Consider the following 25175-nt stretch of genomic DNA (forward strand, 5'->3'; position numbering starts at 1 on the left):
CTAAGCTGGTCTTTTAAGCGTTACGGTGTTACGTCAACCACTTTTTAGCTCAACAAAAAAGACTGCCTTTGGCATACGTTAGACTGAGATTCGTCTCCCATACAGGATACTGCTCTGTCCAGCGTAACTGTCGGACTTAAAGAATTCCCTTTATACAAAGGCCGAGGATACACATTTGAGACCAAAAGAAAATCTGCTGCCGAGGACAGACGGAGACGCTAAAAGAAAATCTTAATCGAGCACCGCGGACAATGGTTATGCTTGCCCTGGATGTGGCAAAATATGTAGGTCATAGCTGCAATCCTCATTAATTTTCGGACTCGAAGACAAGCCTTATTATTATTTTGATGGTGAATTATTACCATGTGTTCATGCTTCGGTGTCTACTGTCCTCTACCAAAAGAAAAGGAAATGGTCATAACACAGCTTCTCTACGCCTTACTTGCTCACACTAAACATGATATCCATCTAGCGGTCAACGAGTTTGCGTACGCTGCAGCCTCTTATGATTTAATTATAAACCTCGGTAAAAAGCTTGGAGTTAGGGCGTGTTGACGGAAGGCCCAGGAGAGATCTGAATGGAGAGATCTATAAAAGCAGGCCATATCCCTCCACGGGATGTAGCACCACTGGGATGGATGACAAAAGCCGGTATGAACTTCTTATAGTCCGACAGTCAGGCTGGGCAGGACACGTATTCCGTATGGGGGACGAACATATTTTTCGGCGTATCAGAGGTGCCCCACGGAAACGTTTCTTTAGAAAACTAATACAATGATTTAAGTCTATTAAGAAAAAATGTGCCATTTTACTTTGTCACAAAGTGCCTGCTTTACCTTATAACGTAGAGATTTGCGTCACTTGATGTTTCGTACTAAAGCCATAATTTCATAATTAAATGTCTGAACGTAACCATCTGAGAAGTAACACTGCAAAGACTTTCTTCCAAGCCAATAATAGTAGGCCTACAATAGTTTTACGCAAAAGATTGAATTGTGAAACTATAAGACGGACGTGAGTTGTGGTTTGTCTAGACTGTAGGAGGACTTAAGAGACTTTATATTTAATCGCCATGTGCAATTACATTTAGAACTAACAGAACACTAAAGCAACTCTTCAGATTAGTAGTCTTTATCTGATCGTTCATTTTCGTAATGACAACAATAGCCCAATAGTTTTACGCGAAAGAAGCAATGTAAAACGTTTAGACGTGAGCTGTGGTTTTCTATAGGCCTACTGTTGGGGGGACTTTCTATTCTAATCGCCATGTACAATTACATTGAGAACTGACAGAACGAAAAAGCAACTCTTCGGATTGATAGTCTTTACCCGACCGTTCATTTTCGTAATTACAAAAATATTCCCAAAATGACTCCGGGTATATATCTTTCCTTAACAAATTATTCATCCGAGCGAGGCTCGGTCACCTGATATTGCAATAATAACAGAAGTACCTAGATATTTATTTTGTATTGAATTATTTTTAATTTCAAACACTTTTCAAAGTTCACGAGGCTACATGTTCGTAATGCTACATGCTAATAATGTTACATGTCCATAAGGCTACATGCTCATGATGCTACATGTTCGTGAGGCTACATGCTCGTAAGGCTACATGTTCACGGGGCTACATGCTCATGAGGCTACATGTTCATGGGGCTACATGTTCATGGGGCTACATGTACATGAGGCTACTTGTTCATGAGGCTACATGTTCGTGAGGCTACATGTTAATGAGGTACATGTTCGTGATACTATATTAATTTGGAATAAAAATGACTGAATATTGCTATAGCAAAATATCTAGCTTGAGATACATAAGCTGTCAAAGTAGCTGCACAATTTGTTTGAAAAAAAAAAGCATTAGTTTCAAATGACAATGTTAAGGCTATAAAACAATATATTCAAAGTATTAAAACCTAAATAACGTTTAAGAAATTTTACTACAGCTAACCATCACATTGTGATTATTTTAGTTTCGAGGCATTACAAAACGTATGCTAAACTTTAAACTATATCTGTATGTATATAGTAAATAGAAATGGGATGAAACTCCTTGACATTGACGGCTGGGTAACAATTTAGTAAAGGACTTAGGTGACTAGGTCTACAACAAAAACTTGAAAACTATTGCATTATTCCAAACAAAAGTGTGACTATTACAATGTATTCATAAAATAAGCAGCTAAACTAATAAAATGTATTAACACCTCTAGCTCCTAGATTTATAGTTATTCACAAAAGATAAATATATACATTATATATACATTTATATATAACAAAAGTTATATTGTGTTATGACATGATTAGTAATTTCGGGAATGAGTTGAAAGTTTTACTTAGTGACAAATGACGTGATAGATCTTTAAAAAGTAAGAACACTCTAGACGACGCTAGAAAGAAGACGCTTTTCTTATCACAGTAGAAACAAGAAGCATTATATATAAGACGGTAGTATTAGATGACATTCGACGTTCCTCTCTTTGAGTATTAAAAGTGTTTATTGTTTAACACTAGCGTCGTCTCCATTTATCGACTGTTGGCCTTTCGTTCGGTGTTCATGTTCAGCATTGAGTTCGGTGTTACCTCAGTTGGATTTGTTTCTAATTCAAGTACTCAGCACCGCGAAAGAGCTGAACAATAGATTATAGGCTTATATACACACGATATGTTTTGTTGAATTATGTAGGCTATAGCTCTGATCTGTTATGAATATTACAAATGTAATATTCTCAATTTAATAAAGTAAAAATATAAACTTTGTATGTTTCAAATTACGAAATACAAATGCTACTAAGTTAAATTAATAAATGATTAATTAAGATTTCATACAAATTTGTTCATTACAATTAATGTTTGATAACAACAAAGACAAAAAAATCAATAAATTTTAAATTACAGATCGATACAAGTCAAGTGCATGGTTTTGCTTACGAGCAAAGGAAACTATCGAAGCTGGTAATAATTAATTCAATGAAATCAAAACAAGCTTATATACAGAGAGCTTGTTTAAAATTTAATTAATACTAGCCGGCAACTACCAGTTTGTCCTTTTTTTTTAATTCCATACTTTAAATCAGCAGTTTTTCAACATTTCTAGTTTTGATGAAATTGATAAAGAAAGGGAAGCAACTATGGAAAAGAAAGGGAAGCAACTATGGAAAAGAAAGGCAGGAATAACCAGAAAGAGGGTAAAGAAAACTAACTGGGGCAGCTGACGGAGAAAGGGGATACTATGGCAAGTCTTAGCAACTTATCACCACTCTTACACTAAAGATGGTGCAAATGTGAACACTATAGGATCTTCAAGCTCGCCACTTCAAATCTCATTCCTAACTAGTTGTAAATATTAATTGGTCTGCTCCATAGATACTGAACATTTGTAGACAGTTCAATGCAGGTGTGAGGTATCCATTCAGTGTAGATCGTTCAATGCAGGTGTGAGGTATCCATTCAGTTTTGTCAACTTAATCCTTTAGACGCGTGTGGTAGTTTAGCCTCTAAACACTAGAATTCAGTGTTGGACTCACAAACTGAATTATGTCAAGGTTGATAAGCTGAGCTTCAGTGTTGTCAACTTTAATAATAAATGAGCATTTATTGTAACAATATCTCCCTGGCGTGACGGTTGAACTTCGTACCAAATCTCCTTAATCACCGCTAATTAGTTGCCCATTTGTTTTCAAATAAGTTGTCAAGTCAGAGTGAAAGTCTAATGCCTTCTCCATACTGAAATGAGTTTGTGTTTCAAACGAAAGCGCTAAAATTTGAAAATACATAGCTAATCATAGCATCCATTATTTAGTACCGGATACACCGGAAATATTGCTATTTTTAGTTTTTCTGCCATGCATGACAATCTTTATTCAATTGTTTGAATTCGTGTATATTTAAAGGGAAACAACTATATTTTATTAATCTCTACAAATGTACTTTCTACTTTTGATAGAATAGTCATGACATAGTCTCATTCGACTAAATTCAAGTGTTTAATGACTCGCGAGTTATTTTCTTCTTTCAACTGTTTAAAGTCTGAATAATATTTTTAAAACTTTCGCGGAGCAGCACTTCCGTCATCCAGTATATTTCTCTATTCGTTTCACATTGTACCAGATCATAAATCCCGTGACACCGTAACCAATGACACCCAGGACCACGGCCAGTATGTTCAGATGCAAGGCCCGCTTGGCCAATGCCTTGGCCTCTGCATGGCGACCAGCATTTTTCATCTTGAAAGCCTATAAGAAATAAAAAGGAATTTGAAAGCGAACTACAAATTTAAGAAAAAAACAACAGATATTTAAAATGAATGTGTTGGTTTATCGAAATGTGTTATGAATGTGTAGAAAATTGTTCCCTGAATTCTCCTTGTTTGTGTAAAAGGCACACATCCACACACACATACGCAGACACAAACTTACATTGGCAGGATTTTTTAAATTAATTATTTTTTTAGCCCTTAATAGTCTTTTTCATTTTTTGAGGAGTTTGCAGCCAGGTCTGAATTAAATTCTAGCTGATTCATAGTATTTTACAAGAAATTAGAAAAATAAAATAAAACAGACATCCAGTTTTTATTTTTTTTTAAATTTTATTTATAACAACGAAAAATGTTCCAAACATGATGTCTGAATGTTTAGTTTTGAAAATTTATTTGTGGATGATACTTTTTGAAGCACTCCCGAGGGTGCACTCCAGGGTGACGTAACTGACCAACTGAGAGTAAGTTTCACACTAGAATAGTCATACACCCACTGCCTGGTGTTTTTCTGTTACTGCAAACAATGCAGTCTTTAGTCTTTCTGTTTGGAAAGTTAGCTATGAAATATTGGAATTTTTTTTTTGTCTCTGGTCAGACCCCCCCCCCTTTCCCTTTAGCACCGCTTTTGATGATGTGAAAAACGATCTTGGTCAAGCTATTTTATTTATTTTTTAGAATAATTTCACGATTATCATTTACTTTCTGCTTTATAAAATAGTAATTTAAAATTTAGGAATCAGGAAGTGGAACAAAAACTTTGATATTTAACTTAAATTCGAGCCAAGTTATTATGGCCCACTGGTTGGGACATTCGACCAGAATGGGAAAAAAAAATGTCCCACCTAGTGGGACATTCGACCAGAAAGGGTTAAGGGGGGGGGGAGGTTGATTTTTTTCCCTCTTTTTTTTCAAAGCTTTTAACAACTCATTCTGTCTGTTTGTATGTATGGTAAAAAGTTTGTACACTTTATTTCTCTCAGGCTAAACTTCAACTCTTAACACAATCGTCATCCCAACAGCTACATATGCATGTGAGATATGGAAGTCATCTGCCAAGATTGAGAAAAGACTAAATGTGTCTCAACAAAAAATGGCTGAAACGGATTTTGGGTGTCAGTTACACAGATCTGGTGTCAAACAAGGAGATCCTATGCCGAGCTGGGAGTCGACCACTTAGTGAGGTTGTGACGGAGCATCGCATGAGGTTTGCGGGACATGTTCGCCGACAAAATGAACTACGCATACCAAGAGTTGAGATGACATAGATGCAAATACGAGGAAAGCGCAAACAGGGACGTCCTCGTATAACTTGGCGCCATACTTTCATGTAGTCACAAACTACTTTCATGTAGGACCTCAGAACAGTGGACACCAGGTGGGATGAGGCTTCAGACATTTCCAATGACAGATCTTGGTGGAGAATGCTCCGAACGGCGCGGGAGGGCCTAAGTCTGAGGAAACTTCGACTCACGGTGCCCTTGCTTAGGGGAGGAAGAGGATATAGTGCCTCATTCTTTTCAACTGCCCTTGATCCGTCTTGGCAGGTCTGGGAAACCACAAATTCTCGACCTGTTTGGTGACATACATGCACTATGCAAAACAGCAGAATTTCTGCCCAGGGCTTTTGCAAGAGAGGATTTGAACATCTCAAGCCCTCACTCAAATGGAATTTAATGATGTTGATGACAGTTAACGAGGGTGTCATGTGGCCAGCACAAAGACAAACCACCTTTACTTCCTTATCGTATTTCAGGCACCCAATAGAGTTGCCTGGACTCAGGAGAGTATTGAAAATTCTGAAGCTCAAAATCCCATCCTTTACCGAGATCTCGAGACTCCTCGGTCTGGAAACCAAAGGCTTTAGTTATTCAGTCACCACGCCCTTTGGTTCATTGGTTCATAAAGCTTCATGGGGAAAATTTTGTTAATGCTGTAAGTAAAATAAAAATCTTACAGATCTTTTCGTTTGGAGTTCAAATCTGAGTGAATTCTGATTGAAAGGGGAAAGTAGGTGGGCGTCTGCTTCTTGGTCCCCACATTTCTAAAAGGAGTCCCTGGTCTGCTGGCGAGGATGATGAAATATATATTTTTTTATATATTTTTTTTTTTGGGGGGGGGGGGGCTATTGGCACAATTTAGGCAATGTCGTGCCCCCGAAGTTGATGAATATTAATTTTTACATAACAGGTGATAGCCTCGTCGATAATATTCAGGTGGTTTGATCTCGAGACTCCTCGGTCCGAAACCAAAGGCTTTACTTATTCCTGGAGCGTAGCTAGGAATTTTACATCATTTGGGGGGCCCAGTGGCTGGACCTCTTTGGGGGACCCTGCATTTTGCGTAATATTTAATGTAAAAAAAGACACTCAATTGCCCCCCCCTCTCAAGTGGGGGATTTTCGAATTCTCCCCCCTCCCCCCTCCCCCACACTAGCTACGCCACTGACTTATCCAGTCACCACGCCCTTTGGTTTATAAAGTTCTGAACTAGAAACCTCTGTACACTGATTTTGCTGCTTTGATTACAACGAATTGTAATCATGGTTCCAATATTTACATTTTAGCATTCGTGAAGACTGACAAAACACCTACCTTGACAGCATACATGGTGGCTATGACGGCGACAGGAAAGAAAAACAAGAAGGCTACCACAATACTGCAGTGGATGTAGTTTGGAATCTTTGGCCCTGTATTCTGTCCCTGAAAATGAGGACAATATTTATGAAATTGAAGAGTGAGTTAAAGTGTGGTTCCGGACAGCGTTTAAGATAAAATGATAGGCCTACAAGTCAGTATATATAATATATGCCCTATTGTTTATTTGTTTATATCAGTGATGCCCAACGTAATTCGACCTGCGGGCCATTTCACTTTCCGACACTCGTGTCGCGGGCCACAAGACCGAAAAGGTACAAAACCGAAATAAAATTGAACTGAAACAATTTTATTAGAAACCTCTGGATCTAGTAGCCTGCTTACATTAATTAATTGGATATCTGAAATGTATCTTTTTGTTTTTACGCGCCTCTACTTAAAAAGCGAGCGAAATTGTAGCCAGCTTCCCAACAAATCATTTTCTTCTTTTGTTACCCCTCCAATCTCTAGGCGAATTTAACAATCTTTGTATCTGATACTCAAATCAAGAATGACGACATATTTGTTTTATAACACCGTGTATATGTTGTTCCTTTTTAAAACAGACAAACTTTCTTTATAAATCAAATATGTTGGCTTATTATCACGTTTCACAATAAAATTAAAGATCCGTTCAACTTTTCCAGGTAGATTCTAACTTCAGAGTTTCTTCGGGTCTTCCATTACATAACGTACAGGTTATAATGTTAAAGGCCCTTGTACCAATCCATCAGAGAAAAGGAGAGGCCCTAACGTACTTCAAGATACTTTTCAACTTTAAAAAAAGAGGGGGGATTTTCTACACTTTGTGTCGACGTTTCTACGGGCCGGATGGAACCACGTCGCGGGCCGTATCTGGCCCGCGGGCCGTATTTTGGGCATCACTGGTTTATATTGTTTAAAATTTCAAGTCGTATAAAAGGGAAATAATTCAGCTTTTAAAAAAGGCAGGTTTGTCTGAATCATATTTGTTTCCCTTGTTTTGTTTTAAGAACGTCAATAGTGGTACGCCGTTCTGCCTCGACGTGGCACTCGGGTGGAAACGATCACTAGGCTAAATGAATAGCAAAAGAATACATTTTGGGGAGTATCTAAGGCAGCGGTTCTCAACCTTTTTAACTCCGCGATCCCTTTTTACAATTCCTCACTTTGCCGCGACCCCCAAACAGTACAATGTTTTCGTTCATAAGTAACAGTAACTGTGTCGTTTCGCTAGTGTAATAATGTTGTAACTGTAGGCCTAATGTAAATATATGATTTGCATTGTCAAACCTGTATGTTTAATGATGAAACAGTATGTTGTAATATGTTACACTATATTCATATTCTTGAATTATATCTTTCCTTTTGTTCATCATCCAATCAGCGCTAAATAAATAATAACTTTATGACACACGCATTTATTGACCTTTCTATTTCTAAGTCACATTTCATACACATGTGACGATTGTCTGTATTTAGTTAGACATGATAATGAACAGTATGTTGTGCTAATAATGTATGATTGCAAATTGAAGGTGCAACACAGATAAATTGGGACATGACTGCAAACGCTTGATACATATTTGTGTAATTATAGAGAAATTCGTAGCTGTATCTCTATTAATGAGTTCAATAAACTGTTTCTGTCTCCTAAACATCTTCAACTTTGACCTTCATTGGAGTTCTGGCAAGTGCTGATGGAATGTTAAGTAAATTTGAAAAGTCTAATTAATGTGTTAGCAAATATTCTTTCACAAAATTATCCATTACACTTGACCCATTCTGGGACTTTTTTTTTTTTTTGCTATTTGTAATTTTAGTTTAGCATAGTCTTCGTTACTAATATTCGACGATGAATCACAAACTGAGCTCCGATGACTTTTGGTGAAACACTTCAATAATTGGAGCACCTTCTTTGCAGACACCACTAATATTTTTCAAAAATGTTTTCCACTTTTCTACAGATGAACCAATTCTCTAGCAGGTTCACATAATGTAAAGTGGATTGCTAAAATCTTTAAATAGATAACAATTATATACCTAACCATTCCTCAAAAATACTGTGTATCCATTACGACAAAGTTCGGATGCTAGCTATCAAAATGACATTACAGTTATTTCGGCTACATCAGCGGTTCTCAACCTTTTAAGCTCGGCGATCCCTTTTTACAACCCCCACTCTTCCGCGACCTCCACCCACCCACACTTACACAGCTATAGAAGAATTGGTAAAAAGAATCCATTTATCGGTAGTCTTAAACGACCCCTGGCTAATCGTCAATCGACCTCCAAAGGGATCGCGACTCACAGGTTGAGAGCCCCTGGGCTACATAGACGTAAAGAACTTCGTTACAAATGACAAACTGGGGGTTTTAATTCCTGCTTAACTAATGAGGCAGGCAAAGGAAACAGTGGTGTATATCTTAAAATAATGTCCAAGAGTTGCGGGGAGACAACTGAAGTGTCACTTGAACTGCATGGAGGAGCTCTGGGCCACTACGTTCAACAACAGAGTTTCTTACAATACCAATACGGGAGGCCCGCGCTTTCCTGCCCTGCTGCCATTAGGAGTTCATCCAAAGTTCATGTTATCAAATACGTCATGCATTTCTATACAAAGATTACGAATGAAAATTGAAATTTATGGATGCATTATTCAACCTTTTTTAAAACGTACACATTTTAGTTACATATTACATAATTTAAAATTTTGTTTGCTTTTAGAAACGATTTCTAATTTAATGTAAGTAACGGTCCGTGTACTCACTAATATCTTTTAAAATAGTAACCATAAATACTGATACTTGACCTTACAGACGACAGCCCAGAGCTTTTCAACACAACCAGACGTAACGATACGTTATACATTACTGCACATTAACTTTAACTATTAAAAATATTTCTGCTGAAAAAAAATTAAAATGTTTGAAATCAATTATGATTCAGTTGTCTGCAGCATCTCTTTTCAAATAACAATAAAAATTGTCAATTCCATGAAAAAAACAAATTTGAATGTGTCAAGCTTTACATGTTAGAATTTACCCCAAAAATCTATATTTTCAATGGTCTAAAGCAGTGATTCCCAAAGTGGTCTATATAGACCCCAAGGGGTCTACGAAAGTGAAAAAATAAATTGGGGGTCTATGAGATGTCCACGGGGGTCTACGATAATAGATTTTATTTAATGAGGTCGTGACTTTATTTTTCACATTCCATTTATGTAATTATTTCATACACTAATATATGATTTGTATCTTAGTCAATCCTATAAATATTTATCCTGCTATTCAAAGGAAAAATTGTTCTATTCAATGTCAATACTTTTTTAATAGCTTAATTTTTGTCTACATGTAATTAATGTGTTTAAAAAAGCAAGGTAGACTTTACAGCATTGGTTATTTAAAATTTGGATTCATTCCTTCCTTGTCAAACAAGCCGTTGCCTAAGTATCTTTTTTAAGACGATATGAAACCAATTACACTGGAAGATCATCTGAGACAATACCACCCTGACAAAATAGATAACGATTTGAAAAACAGTCGAACACTCAAAGATAAAGTTTAGAATAGAACCACAAAATCTCTCTTCCACATCATAGAGAGAGGATGATGGTTTCTGAAAGTCTTACAATATATCTTTTCTTATAACAAAATACGGAACACAGCAAAAGTCAAACATTGATTAAACCAGTCGTTTTACAAAAACCTACATCTGTTATTATTAAAAGAATTTCTTTAATTCAGTTCAAGGGCACATCAATTGCATGAGTTATACAAGTATAAGCTTCTTATGTAATTCCATACAAACAACATCTATACAGTTTGGGATCAACGACATCACAGGTGTGACAAGGTGTAGCGCCGTCTCCTTATTTTTCCTCAGGGGTGACCCACGAATCCTTTCCCATTTTGGCAGCAGAGTTTTGAACTCAGTTTTCCTTCTGCCAGGTGGGTAGCAAGCCAAGGCCATTCCAGCTCAAAGCTTACTGGTTAAGGCGCCAGTTACTCGCCTTCGACCCTTCTCCTGTTAATGAAAACAGTTCTGCAGACTCAATATTTGATCCACACATGAAAGATCAAGAAATACACGAGAAACTGCTCTTAGCAAAACCCTTTACAATGATACTTAAAACTAATTAATTAATTAATATTTAATGTTAAAAGACTACTTCATGGAACAACAAATTTCTATATGAAACATAATATCCGTAGCAACGGATGATAAACTTTTAATTGGTTTAAATTTAAATGTTATCAATAAAAAGGATAGGTCTCTATAACGTAATGTGTAGTTTTAAATTACTTTTTCACTCTTCAACTCACTACAGTTAGAAATTTGTTTTTAAAAAAAGATGAATTTGCAAAAATGAGTGCAAGTTAAGCAGGGGGTCTACCGAAAATAAGAAACATGGCAAGGGGTCTACGAGACAAAAAAGTTTGGGAACCACTGGTCTAAAGCGACCCCTAACAAATCGTCAATCGACCCCCAAAGGGGTCGCGAACCACAGGTTGAGAGCCCCTGATCTAAGGGAATGCGAGAGTTTTCCCATTGCACATTACGGAGTTGAAAGAGAGCTTCCACGTCCCTGTCGATAATCCATTCGCCGTGGCTAATGGCAAGTCCTGCACCGTTAGCTTGGTAAAACATAACAAAATGGCGGGGGTTCCCGGTGTGCTCGGCCTTCGGCCATGTATTCTTGTCCATGCGTCCGAAGTGTCAGATACATCGGAAATAGCAATGTTTTTCATAGGCATTGACTTGGACCTCTTCCAGACAGAACGGTTTGTTCCAGCAGGCGTACACGCCTAGAGCTCGAAGAGCCTTCAGCTCAACTCTTTTGACAATCACACGGAACACACCTAAAATTATTTTTACCTCGTTAGTAAAAAATTTTTCGGACCCACTATTATTGATTTTTGTTTTACTTTTTTTTTTTTTTTTTTTTACCTGTTACGTTGGAATAACTGAAATGAAAACAGGTATTAAATTTTAATGTAGTCCTAGTAGTCAGGCCCGCCGCGAGGGCTGTGGCCGCCTGTGTTTGAAATTTAAAAAGGCCCCCCCCTCCTTTTTTTTTTTAGAAAAAAAAATCATTAATTAAGACTGAGCTAGACCTCGGTACCTAAAGCGCTCTTTGATTTAAATCTATTTTTGTAGACGATTCCTTTTTCTTTCATATTCGCATCGTTGTCGTATCCCCATGTCTTCTAAGATGTTTTGTTTTATATGCATGTAGTTATTATGTACGATTTAGTGTATGCGGAAAGGTAGTTCGTGGGATATATATATATATGTATGTAGTTTCAGTATTAGCACACAATAGTGGTTTTCTAATTGCAAAAGTATTTGACTTAATAGAATTATTTACATAAAATAACTGCCGGGCTTGTATTGGGATGTATTTGTATGTGTTCTTGGGTAGTCATTAATGTGTTGGACTGCTCCCTCAGAAGTCTTCGACACTCTGTTTTGTAGCCCTTTGGTCCATTACAAGATAATTGTGTGTATATATCTAAGATAATTGTGTGTATATATCTAAGATGATTGTGTGTATATATCTAAGATGATTGTGTGGATATCTAAGATAATTGTGTGGATATATCTAAGATGATTGTGTGTATATATCTAAGATAATTGTGTGTATATATCTAAGATGATTATGTGTATATATCTAAGATGATTGTGTGGATATATCAAGTTTTGGTATGTGGGTGTGGCTGTGCATCTATTAGGGTGTGTATTTACCTTTATTCTTGGTTAGTTATCCTTTGTTTGATGATACGCTAATCCTTGTAACATTTTTCTGTCTCTGATGGTCTCAATAGTTATGTAGCATATCTTTGCTTTTAAATTATAATGTTTTTATTATTATTATTGTAACTTTGTAAAGTAAGGGTTTGACCCATTGGAGGTGTTGCATAGCAAAGAAGATTGGAGTGGCTTGTGGAGCCTAATTTGTACTGGGGACTATTATGAAAAAATAATATATACAAATTACTCACATATTCTATTTTTTATAATTTCAGTCTGTGGTGATTCTAACAGAACTCCAGGAACTATCGGTGTCAACTGGTGGTGATTTGTTGTCCAGGGACTTCATTGGGGAAAACTTTATCGCCAGACCAGACAATTTGTAAAGGGTAATCAATCTTAGATTATATATAGTCCTCTAAACTCCTCATGAGCTCACTCTAATGCTGTTTGGCTTCAGTCTTGGGTTGACGATAAGTTAACATTAGGAAATTGTACCGGTCTGTCCAATTGTGGAGTTCCGCAGCGTGATGTCCAGGAACATTGATTAGCCCAGCTTTGGGTGTTGGACATAAAAACATCAGATCAATAGGACTTCAGGCTGATCTGTCAGCTGGTAAACGATCCCACAAAATCATTAACTAGGAATAATTTTTTATCTTCGACCTTGTACTGAACATAAAAAACGGATATTTTTTTGACCACTCACTAATGCTCCTATGTCTGCGACTACAAGATAACAGAGCCTGTATACACAAGCCTCCCCCACAGTTTCAGAATGACTGAGTACTGACAACACACCCTCCATAAAAACTTCTGTGTGTGTATGTGTCCCAGAACTGTTGGACTTTACTAGTAAATAAAGACATTGACCTTCAAAACTTCGGACATCATGCATTTCGTGTGAGATGTAAGCCCATGTGGGTTGTAAGCGAGCTTTCATGCGTCTAGGGCAGGAAAAAGGACAAGCAAATGAAAGCAAGAATTATGAACAATTTCTGAACAAAGTTTTTACATTTGTTGTTGTGATACCATAAAGTTCGTTGTTTTTTTTTTTTGTTTTTTTTTTTGTTGTTTTTTTTTTGCAATGTATCTTTTGTAAAATAAAGTGGAAAAAAATATTTCGCTTCCAGTCCCGAGAGCCTTAGGATTCGATTTACAGGAAATGAAGATGTGATTTATTTACATTTGTTTGGATCTCTCCAATCTGAACAATCGTTCAAACATGCCGAAGGAAGCCTTCGTTTGACACGAGTTTCAAAAGTCCATGACTCAAGTCTAACTCATTTACAAAACAAAATGTAACCAAAAATGTTACGGGCAGCGACAGAGAAACCACGAAATCAAATGTCACGGCATTGTCTGTGGATGTACCTCTACAGTAGGATTCTAGAGCCGAATGAAGAAGTGTATTTGAAGACGTCACTCTTGTCGGTGTCACCTGGTGCGGTTAGCTCATGATGTCACCTCTCCCCCATCAACTTTCTTTAACCATGCTCCAATAAAAGCTATTGCTAGTTCTTTTTGTTGAACCAATACAGTGAGCTGCTTAGCTACTATTATTGATTGTTACTCAAATGTAAAATGAGTGTCAATTCTATTATAAAATCCCACTGTTTATGACATGTATTGTTAATGCAAATTTTACTATAAAATTTTATTAAAATTAGAAACAGACTTTTAATATTACTTAACAGACTTAACATCACCTGAACAGGTTTACTTTGTTATAACGTTGTGCTGTGCCATTTAAACTGAAACTACCATCTAGTTGTGTCTAGGCATTTGTCTAGAGATTTCATTATTATCTTTTCTATTGTGTCCTACTTTTTGCCAAGATATAATTTTTCAAACTTGAGTGTCACCCCAAAAAGGGTGTCACCAGGTGCGGACCGCACCCTTCGAACTCCCTAGTGACGCCACGAGAAGGAAGCCAACAACAATGTCATTATACACACTATTTAAGTGTATACATGTTATTAGTGTACAATTTTCATTTCGAACTTTAGATAATGAAGTTATTAACTCTTTCTCTCCTAATTGACGATGCCAACGTTGATTTGACTCCCATTATACTAAATATGATTTTTGGATTTATACACTTTACTTTGTGTTTTCTTCTACAATTCAATACCAAATATAACCTTTTCTTATTACAAACCAAAAAGTTATTGAAGTTTAATCAGAACAGGATAGTGAAATACAAATGAGCAAAAAGAATAATACTATCGGAACGAGGAAAATAATTACGGAGAGAAAGAGTTAAGTGTTTCAAAATGTTTATTTACAGCAAGAAGTGTGTTTAATTCAGGGGGTTCAAGTCAAGACCCGATGACCGGTTTCTTTTTTGCTCCGATGTACATGTTTTTAGTATTAATATGATAAAATATATATTTGTTACTAAGAAAAAAATTGCGAGGCAGTACACATTGAATAAGGTTATATATGTATTATACGTTTTTAGTACCTTTCGTGAAAGAGAACGAATGTAAAGGCCAAAACATATATCAAATTTTACTTATGTACCAATAAAAATAACTAAAATTTAAAAAAAAAATTATTGAACCAATAAAAATTATCTTATCTTCTCCTAAACTTTTTTGTTATTTTGATTGGAGTTATTAATGCAAGAGATTTTTTTTCCCTTACATTTCTTTCAAATAATGAAATTATAATATGCAATCGTTACAAAACCTACCGTTGAAAATGTCGGGTCTGCTGGCGATGGATTGAACGTCCCTCCTTGCCATTCTAGACGTGACCCATAAGCGTAGCCACTTCCGTTCGTCTGGTAGTCCGCGTGCCCTCCGGGCGCCTCGCCTTGACTGTAGCTTGTTGGGTACGCCGGTGGATGGTCCGAAGAGTAATTGTAGTTTCCATACGAGTCTCTGCCTCTGCCCTCAGTGGGTGAGGCGTACCCATCTGGCGAGGTCTGGTACTGATCTTCTGGATAGTTATCTGGATAGTTATCTGGATAGTCTTCCGGGTAGTAGTCGCCGTGGTTGTTGTCTGTGTCGTCTGCTGATGACGGTGGTAGTATATCACCATTAGCGTCGTATTCAACCTGCGGAAGGCAAATGTTGATTATCAGTTCCATCAGTTAATTAGGCTGACAGAAGAAAGTAGGTCAAAGTCAATGTGGGATATAAGTAGGTCAAAGTCAATGTGGGATTCAATAAATAGGTCAACGTCGATGTGTGAAATAATAAGGCTTGACTTCGAGTCCGAAAATTAATGAGGAATAGAGTATTTCCCGTGGCTAAGCAGCCCCCAGCTGCGACCTACATACTTTGCCACATCTAGCGCAGGTATAACCATTGTCCGCCGGTGGTCGATTTAGATTTTCTTTTCGCCGTCTACATGTGTCCTCGACAGCGGATTTTCTTTATCCCGCGGGAAACACATAGTAGACCAAAAGGAAGAAGTAAATTAATAACCCCAAATAAGTAGGTCAAAGTCAATGTGTAACCCAAGAATTAGGTCAGAAATGTATCACTCAGCAAGAAGCAGGGGCGTAACTAGGAATTTTCCATCATTTGGGGGTCCGGGTAGCTTGACCTCATTGGGGGCCCCTGCAATTTGCCTAATATTTAATATTTAATGTAAAAAAAACCCACTCATTTGGGGGCCCCTCAAGTGGGGACCGGGGGGATTTTCAAACTCTTGCCCCTCCTTCCCCATTATAGCTACGCCACTGACAAGAAGGTCAAAGTAAATAAGTGATACAACAAGTAGATTAAAGTAAACTGTCATTTTCACAAGCCCTTTTCTTTCTGAAGTCTCATTTAAAGACTCGAAAACAAAGATTTACTGCTGCAGGGGTGAACGACTGTATAGAAAATACAAGAAACATGCCTACATGTGACCCTGAGGGACCAAGTAATACAAAACATGTTTAGGCCACAAGGCTTTTATCAGCTACAAAACAAATAAAAAAAATACAAAGATTGTGTTTTGAAGAAGTCCTCGTGGCAGAGCCGGTCCTAACTATTGCGGGGCCCTATGCGTAACGAGTTGCGCGAGGGGCCCAGTCTGGGCAGGGATAAGGCTAAGCATAATGTCAAAATTTAAGTTTTTTTAAAATTAGAAAATACATTCGTCTTTGCAATAAGTTTTTATTAAGGAAAGCTGACAATGCGTTTATTTTTTTATCGCTTGTGGGATTGGCACCTCAAAATGACAATTTTGTCCATTTTTATGAGATATTCAGGAGTTTTCCAGGAGGTCCTTGAAAAATGGAGAGGCAGCGGAAATCCTGTTATTATATACAAGTGAAAATGGTTTAAACTATTGATTTACAACTATAATTAGCTCGGGGCCTATGTATTTGTGAGGCCCACTGGGAACGCATAGGTTACAGTGGCCTAAGGCCGGCCCTGCCTCGTGGCCCAAACGTCCTTTGTTTTACTCAGTTCCATTTAGTATCACTTCGTAGTATTCTCTTTGTATTTCTCTCTCCCTCTCTCAAACCCTCTCTATTACTTACTCATCACTCTCTCTCTCTCTCTCTCTCTCTCTCTCTCTCTCTCTCTCTCTCTTTGAGCTGTCTCATTATGAAAGACTCTTTAAGTCTTAAGACCTAGTAAGAAAGTACTTACCCCTTTCTTTCTATCAATGAAAGACACTCGTAGAGTTTCAAACCTCTCTAGTTTCATCAGGTCTTCGCTGCTGAGTGAATGCACCTGATAAGTGAATGGAAAAATAAATATGTCACTCAAGCTGTTCAGTAGGTATGTTTCTGTTGTCTTCTATATTTAAGATATACATAGAGTCCTATTTTTAAAACAGTCTCTGTCTACAGTTGTCTAGATCTAAATCTTGTCTCTTTAGTCTATACCAGTGTTTCTCAAACTGTGTTCCGAGGAACCATAGATGCCTAAATAGGTACTTAATGAACTAGTAGGTCTACTCATGAATTAATTCCACTGTAAATGCAGAACAGAAAAAAAAAAAAGATTTTATTAACTTTTCTCGGCATTGGAAATAATTCTTTAACATCTCAACGAACTTTACAGAGGCTCGGTGGCTGAGAGGTAAAGCGCTAGGCTTCCGAACTAGGGGTCCCAGGTTCGAATCCTGATGAAGACTGGCATTTTTAATTTCGGGATCATTGGGCACCTCTGAGTCCACCCAGCTCTACCTAACATTAGTTGAGGAAAAGTAAAAGTGGTTGGTCATTGTGCTGGCCACATGACACTCTGGTTAATCGCGTGCCACGGAATAAGATGACCTTTACATCATCTGCCCTATAGATAGCAAGGAATGAAATGGGGATTTTCTATGAACTTTGAACTTCTCTAGATTTGACTCATTTTAAACAGAGATAAAAAAGATCTACCATTACATGATTTCTGGTCTAAAAGAGTAACACAATATTTTACAACAAAATAGAACAACCCTACTTCCGTTTCTTTCAATCTATTTGTGCAAAGCTGTATTTTCTGATGCCTAAACAAAAGACACGGTATACTAGCAGCATTAACTCTTTCTCTCCGTTATTATTTGTCCACATTTCGAAGGAATTCTTTATTTGGCTCATTACTATTTCACTACCCTGTTATGATTAAACTTCAATAGCTTTTGTTGTTTGTTATCAGAAAATGTTGTATTTGGTCTAGAATTAAAAGGGAAATGCATGCTCTTTTTATGTAACACAAAGTATAGTTTATAAAATTAAACAATAATTTTATTTTACTGAGGTCAAATCAACGATGGTATCGTCGATCAAGTGAGAAAGAGTTAACACACTAGATATTGGAACTCAGCTTATCAATAGCGTACTTGATACTAATTAGTTATGCTCTTCAAAGACTCAATATCGTCAAAGAGAATAACGCTGGCAGAAGAAAAGCGTCGTAGAAGCAAAATCAAGGCCTTGACACTAGCTCCAGCTGGAATAATCTGCCCAGTGTGCAGCTAAACACTGGTCTCACATAGGTCTCACTAGCCACATGAGGAGGAACAAAACCCCAGTGCAAAGCCCTCAGCCCTCTGGATGCCAAAAATGGTCAGCATCGGACCACGATGGACGAACTATATCATTAAAGGGATTCAACTTTTAACTCTAATCCTTCTGTCCGTATTATAGCATAGTCTTCAATGTGAAAATAAAGAATCAATCTAAATTTAGAATTGGGTTTAATTTATATAGTTTTCATTTAGATAAATAGGAAATAGCCCAACCTCATAAATAATTAAAGCGTTGCGCTCAATTCTCAGAATGTGCGAAGTGTTCCTTTAAAAAAAAAACAATTTGAGAAACACTGGTCAATACTATTTTCAATAATGGCAATAATGGAGTAATCCCATTGATTTTATAAGCATATGATTCGCACAGCGCGACAATGTTTGAGAGCCCACTGATTATTTTACTATAAGATTACAACTAAAATCTAGGTCGAGTTTGGCCAATAAGCGATGATTCATAAACAAATAAAGAATGACTGACTGCAAATAATTTACAGAGACTGGCCGATAATAGAGTTTTATGAAACGAAAATTTGTGACTTCCACTTCTGTGTACTTTATTTATGTCTAGGAGTTTTGTTTAATCTCTAAGACTGAAGATCATGCGATTTTTCAATTTTTCAGAATTCGGAAATCCGAATACAATAGATATACATGTTTTCAAGTTACATGAAGTTACTTCCTTTTTCCAGTCTATATTTATTTATGTCTATGTTTACAGCTCATTCTTCTTTATGTGGAGATCGGGAATATATGATTTGTATTTATACTCTTAAAACTGAAGATCACAAGTTTACTACTTTTGGGATAAAGAGAAAATTCACAGAAACCCAAACCTATATTATGTTTTTTCGCTAAATGATAAAGATAGCATATTAAAATAAGGAAAACAGCTACTGTGTGATCATTAATAAATATATCTATTTGTCCATGCTGTAAAAAAAAAATGTTTATTTTACCCAAAGTTACATAAAACGCTAAACCATAAATTTACAGGTATAAAAACACAACCTAATAAAATACACAGAAAGACTCAAAGCTAAAGGCAAATTTGTATGTTCCATATGCTAGGACAAATTTTACAAGTACTCTTTCTTCCCTAGCGCCAATAGAACAAGGAACGGGCTGCTTGAATCAGCCAAAAAAAAAAAACAAATGTCTTAGCAGAGTTTAATTCTCTAATTCACATGCACGACTAGACTGATACATGGATACGCTAGGGCGCAATTATCTTTTGAGAAGGAACGTCTGTAATTTATAAGATAAGATAAGATAAGATAAGATAAGATAAAAGACTAAGATTTGAAGAGTTCTTTTTAACATCATCGTCAATTTATAACTTACCAAAAATAACTAGTTTCAAAATTAATAAATTAAAAAAGAGCCAATGCGTCACTGGGGTCAGGCGAGGGGTGCGTACAGCCCAAATTAACACTGGCGACTCCAAACAATGGGATGGCATTAATATGGGAAAAAAAAAATATTGTTCTTTAATTTGTACCTTGTTTAAACTGGAATTGGACTTGCTCGGGTGGTCAGCGCTGAGCAGACTTTTGTCTGACCTGACGGAATGGCTGAGACTGTTGAGGTCAGCAATGTTCCCGTCACGTCTAGGTTGGAGCCTAGTTGGGTCTTCTTCAGCTTGGATGTGGATCCTCGGCGTGGTCTGAGAGCTGATTCGACCTGGCTGTGAGTTGTGTCTGTCACTGGCTGATCTATATCCAACCGCTGGCTGCATTTCAATATTATCAAAATGGCTGTCGTTGTAGTTCGCCATTGTCTTGATTTTTTAAAAAAGGGGATATAACTCTTACAAACTGTAAAAAAAATAATAGACTGAACTGCTAATAAATTATCAAAGCATGTTTCCTTTTTTTGTTTTTAAACAGTAAAGGATAAAATATTTGTTTAAAGATCCAGATAGACTAACGCTCCTAGTCCACAAAGCTCTAATGGGCACCGAATCAGAAACCCCATTAGAAACGAACCATGCTGAGAATTACTCCCTTAACTCTTTCTCTCCTAACTGACGATACCAACGCTGATTCCACTAGAATGTGATAAATAATTACGGAGAGAAAGAGTTAAAGCACGGAAGAGGAAGCGGGCAGTGAGTTTTAATGTCGCCTTGTCCCCGTACAAGGACAGACCTAATGCCGCACATGGACCAGTTATCTCTCTCTCTCATTTCCTTGTCCCAATCGTCTTTCATGCAAAACGCGACATTCGTAAAGAATGTGGTTTACTGTTTCGTCGTCCTCGAAGCAATGGCGGTTCCAGCCCACTGTGGTCTGGTCAGTCATCAGAGGGCTGACTTTTTAGCGAAGTCTGCGGCGGCAGTGGGCAGCATAGATGATGAACCGTGCACCCCGGGAAGAATTTGAAGGGGGTACGCGTTGCACATGGATAACTATGCTGATTTTTTTAATACCCATTTATTTTATAAATTAGAATAAAATATCATAATTTTAAATCCATTTTTATTATTTATTTTAAGTTTTTACAAACTCAAACACTGTGCTACTTTACATTTTAATTTCTACAAAGATCCGGAAATGGATAGGGATGTTACAACTTCCGTCGACACGCCCACATTTTCAGTGTAAAACCTAATTTTCGATTTAGTTACAGTGTATTTGATATATCTCTGATGCATGCCAAAAATAAACTCACTAATTGAATACTTGAGATAGAGTAACTATTATCTTGTGTATGAAGGCTTAGAAAAAAATTCAAATTTTTTTTTATTGTTATAAAAAAATCCTTTTTTTTGGGGGGGGGGGAGGCGAGGGATACTCAACGTTAAGAAAATTCTAGAAGGGGTACGTATAGGTCAAAAGTTTGGGAAACACTGGTCTACATGATAAATGTTAACCTACTTTTGGGCCACCCTTTATGGTAAACAATTGGTATAAATTTATACGAAATAATCATTCTATGTGAATTTGATTTCATAGTCTATTTATAAATATAAAAGTTTCATGTAAATATTCTTAGGGCCGGATTTACGAAAGTGAAAAACTGCAGGGCCAACCATGACCTTCGTCCTTAAAATGATCCACATTTCAAAATTATTTTGTTTAAAAATGCATTAACAAAAAAAATGGAATTGAAATTTAATTTATAAGTGTTCTATTTCCTTTCTTCACAAACCTGGCACAAATTCAATTATTGAATATTATTAGATTAAATGCAGTTATATTGAAACTTGAAGAGGTTAGAGGCCTCCACAAAAAATCATTGTTAAAGCCTCTACAAACATTATTGTTAAAGCCTCTACAAACATCATTGTTAAAGCCTCCACAAACATCATTGTAAAATCCTCTACAAACATACATTGTTAAAGCCTCTACAAACATCATTGTTAAAGCCTCCACAAACATCATTGTTAAAACCTCCACAAACATCATCGTTAAATCCTCTACAAACATCATTGTTAAAGCCTCCACAAACATCATTGTAAAATCCTCTACAAACATACATTGTTAAAGCCTCTACAAACATCATTGTTAAAACCTCCACAAACATGATCGTTAAATCCTCCACAAACATCATTGTAGAATTATTTGTACCACCTTTTAAGCAACCAGAGATTTTTTTTATTAATAGGAATAGATTTTCATTTGAGTGTGAGCACTTTTTAGACCTGCAAAGTCACATTTCTAAGCTCCTGTAAAGTCACATTTCTAAGCTCCTGTCAAGTCACATTTCTAAGCTCCTGTAAAGTCACATTTCTAAGTTCCTGTAAAGTCACATTTCTAAGCTCCTGTAAAGTCACATTTCTAAGCTCCTGTCAAGTCACATTTCTAAGCTCCTGTAAAGTCACATTTCTAAGCTCCTGCAAAGTCACATTTCTAAGCTCCTGCAAATTCACATTTCTAAGCTCCTGTAAAGTCACATTTCTAAGCTCCTGTCAAGTCACATTTCTAAGCTCCTGTAAAGTCACATTTCTAAGCTCCTGCAAAGTCACATTTCTAAGCTTCTGCTAAGTCACATTTCTAAGCTCCTGCAAAGTCACATTTCTAAGCTCCTGTAAAGTCACATTTCTAGGTTCCTGTAAAGTCACATTTCTAAGCTTCTGTAAAGTCACATTTCTAAGCTCCTGTAAAGTCACATTTCTAAGTTCCTGCAAAGTCACTTTTCTAAGCTCCTGTTAAGTCACATTTCTAAACTCCTGTAAAGTCACATTTCTAAGCTCCTGCAAAGTCAGATTTCTAAGCTCCTACAAAGCCACATTTCTAAGCTCCTGTAAAGTCACATTTCTAAGCTCCTGTAAAGTCACATTTCTAAGCTTCTGTAAAGTCACATTTCTAAGCTCCTGTTAAGTCACATTTCTAAACTCCTGTAAAGTCACATTTCTAAGCTCCTGCAAAGTCACATTTCTAAGCTCCTGTAAAGTCACATTTCTAAGCTCCTGTAAAGTCACATTTCTAAGCTCCTACAAAGTCACATTTCTAAGCTTCTGTAAAGTCACATTTCTAAGCTCCTAGGCGTATAGCGCAAACTTATCTTTTATTTTGTTGGCCACGGTGATCTTTTAATATCTTTTAATACAGAGTATAAAGTCCTTAGTTTAGTTCCTAATAGGCACCGTAGAATAATTGTATTATATTACATTACTTGTAGGTATTGTAGGAACTAAAGCTAAATAGTTATATAACTCAGAAAAAGAAATACCATGACCATAGAGAAAAGTTTAGCTGCCTTGTATCCATTCGTATATTTAGTATCAATGTTTTATATGTAGACCGTCTTCAAAGTTATTTTATTACAAAGTTAATAATAATAATAATTTCTAATTATTTTACTAAAAAATTATTCTAGAAAATGAAAAAAAAAAAAAATATTTTCCTAAAATAAATTAATACTCTTTATCGAAAACTCTGCACGCAAATTTATATTTATCTTCTAATTTATTGAACATACTTATATTAATATCGTGTATGTTTATATTGTAAGTCAAATAGGCATGGAAACAATAAAAAGATAATTACTTCCTGTAGGTTAAAGGTGAACAAGCACAGAGTTATAAATCCTTTTACACTGCACGATCGAAATGAGAGTTATAACAGTCTCACCTCTGAGCACCAAAGACTGGGGTGACATACTTTCAAACTTGCTCTGGACAGACCTATTTGAGATAAAGTACGAGAGGACGCAAGAGCTTTGGTCCATTTTTTTTTTTGAACTACAAATGTTTTGTTGCATTGATTTTTTTTTTTTTTGAAAAGTCATACTTCTGGCATGTACTGTGACAATGAGAAATAAAACAGTTGAAAATAGAACACGTCAACCCATTGCGCAATACATGCACCGTTATTTTTAGAGCTTTTTTTTTCTTTTTAAATAAAATAAGACATTAATCTGAAGAAAATAGGAGACATATGAGGTAAAATTTAATCAGGGTGGAAAGATTGATAACTCCTGAAATGACAGGGTAGAATAGGGGTTTACACCACCTGCCACCACTGACCTATTTCATAATACAAAATAAAAAAGATTTAGGAAAATCACAAAAGTTTGTAATAACACATGATAACATCAAGGAGAGATACAGTACATTGGACTTTTCTGGGCTGAAAATAACTGCGTTTCTGATTGGTTGTTTTAAGTTCAATTAAATAGTGTTTCAAATCAAGTTTTTTTTTATACATTGGCCAACTGTTTTAGATTGTTTAAAATCAATTCTCCTAATACAGCCCCACAAGTTTCATTGTGTTTTGTTTCTTTTTTGTACTGATTGAGTAATGGTGGTACAATAAGTAATTATTATGCATAATTTAATTATTCTAGTACAATCCAGCTTAATTTTTAAAAACCTTATATGAAGTCACTCTGTTTGTCTGGTAAAAAGACTGCACATGTTATTTCTCCCACACCCATTCTCGGATTAAGTTTAAACTTTTGCTAAATTATTCATTGGCTTAGACAAGACATGAATCATAAAAAAAATTCTTCAGTATTCACAGATAGGGCTAAATATGTAGGGTTTCGTCCCATTAGATAATTGAATGTGTTATTTCTCCCACCTATTCTCGGATCAAGTTGAAACTTTTTTTAAAAAACTTTTTACCTATAAAAGCATAAATCAATTAAAAAATTAATAAGTCGATTAAATATATTATTTCATATGGAATAAGGGAGATAATTTCTACATTATCTAGGTATATAGTTGTAAGAACAGAGATCTTTTCCTTAGATAAGCTTTGTTTTTGTATCAAGTAGGCCTACCAAGTAATTTTTTTAAAATATTTTGCTTATTACATAAATCGTTTTATAATTTTTAATTTTTTTTTTAAATTTATTCATCTCCTAATATCGGGATCGCGCCAAAGTTGAATTGACCTCGTTAAAGTCGAGTTGACCTCATTAAAGTTGAGTTGACCTCTTACATTATTTTTTTTCCCATAACATCATTATCTATTTACGCTTTCAGTCTGCTTCTCTATTTGCTTTTAAATAATTTGACTGACTTGATTCCTCTTGAATGCGATGGGAGCAGGGCATTATAAAAATTGTTCCATTGCCTTTGAACTTCCGATAGACAGACTAGGTCAATCTCGTGAAGTTCCTTATTACGA

The 25175-nt window shown here is 36.2% G+C and overlaps 1 protein-coding gene across 1 annotated transcript; it reads right to left on the minus strand.

Annotated features, from left to right (window-relative positions):
* Positions 1–1459: 1459 nt before the first annotated feature.
* On the minus strand, positions 1460–23712 carry LOC106072464 (uncharacterized). Its single transcript, XM_013232841.2, has 6 exons — positions 23589–23712; positions 20096–20411; positions 17226–17309; positions 15326–15691; positions 6853–6960; positions 1460–4238 (listed from the first exon to the last, which is right to left on the minus strand). Exons 2-6 carry the CDS (start codon positions 20369–20371, stop codon positions 4074–4076), a joined length of 999 nt encoding a protein of 332 aa, XP_013088295.2. The 5' UTR covers positions 20372–20411; positions 23589–23712; the 3' UTR covers positions 1460–4073.
* Between the last annotated feature and the right edge of the window lie 1463 nt (positions 23713–25175).

Source organism: Biomphalaria glabrata, chromosome 7 (genome assembly GCF_947242115.1).
Source record: "Biomphalaria glabrata chromosome 7, xgBioGlab47.1, whole genome shotgun sequence".
NCBI lineage: Eukaryota > Metazoa > Mollusca > Gastropoda > Planorbidae > Biomphalaria > Biomphalaria glabrata.

Bases quoted from the DNA above. Each gene is read 5' to 3' on its own strand.
- LOC106072464 (XM_013232841.2), bottom strand. From the start codon at position 20,371: ATGGCGAACTACAACGACAGCCATTTTGATAATATTGAAATGCAGCCA. The intron at 17,310-20,095 runs GTACAAATTAAA...TTCACTTATCAG, and splicing joins CCAATTCCAGTTTAAACAAG to GTGCATTCACTCAGCAGCGA. The intron at 6,961-15,325 runs GTAGGTTTTGTA...CCTCATTTTCAG, and splicing joins CAGACCCGACATTTTCAACG to GGACAGAATACAGGGCCAAA.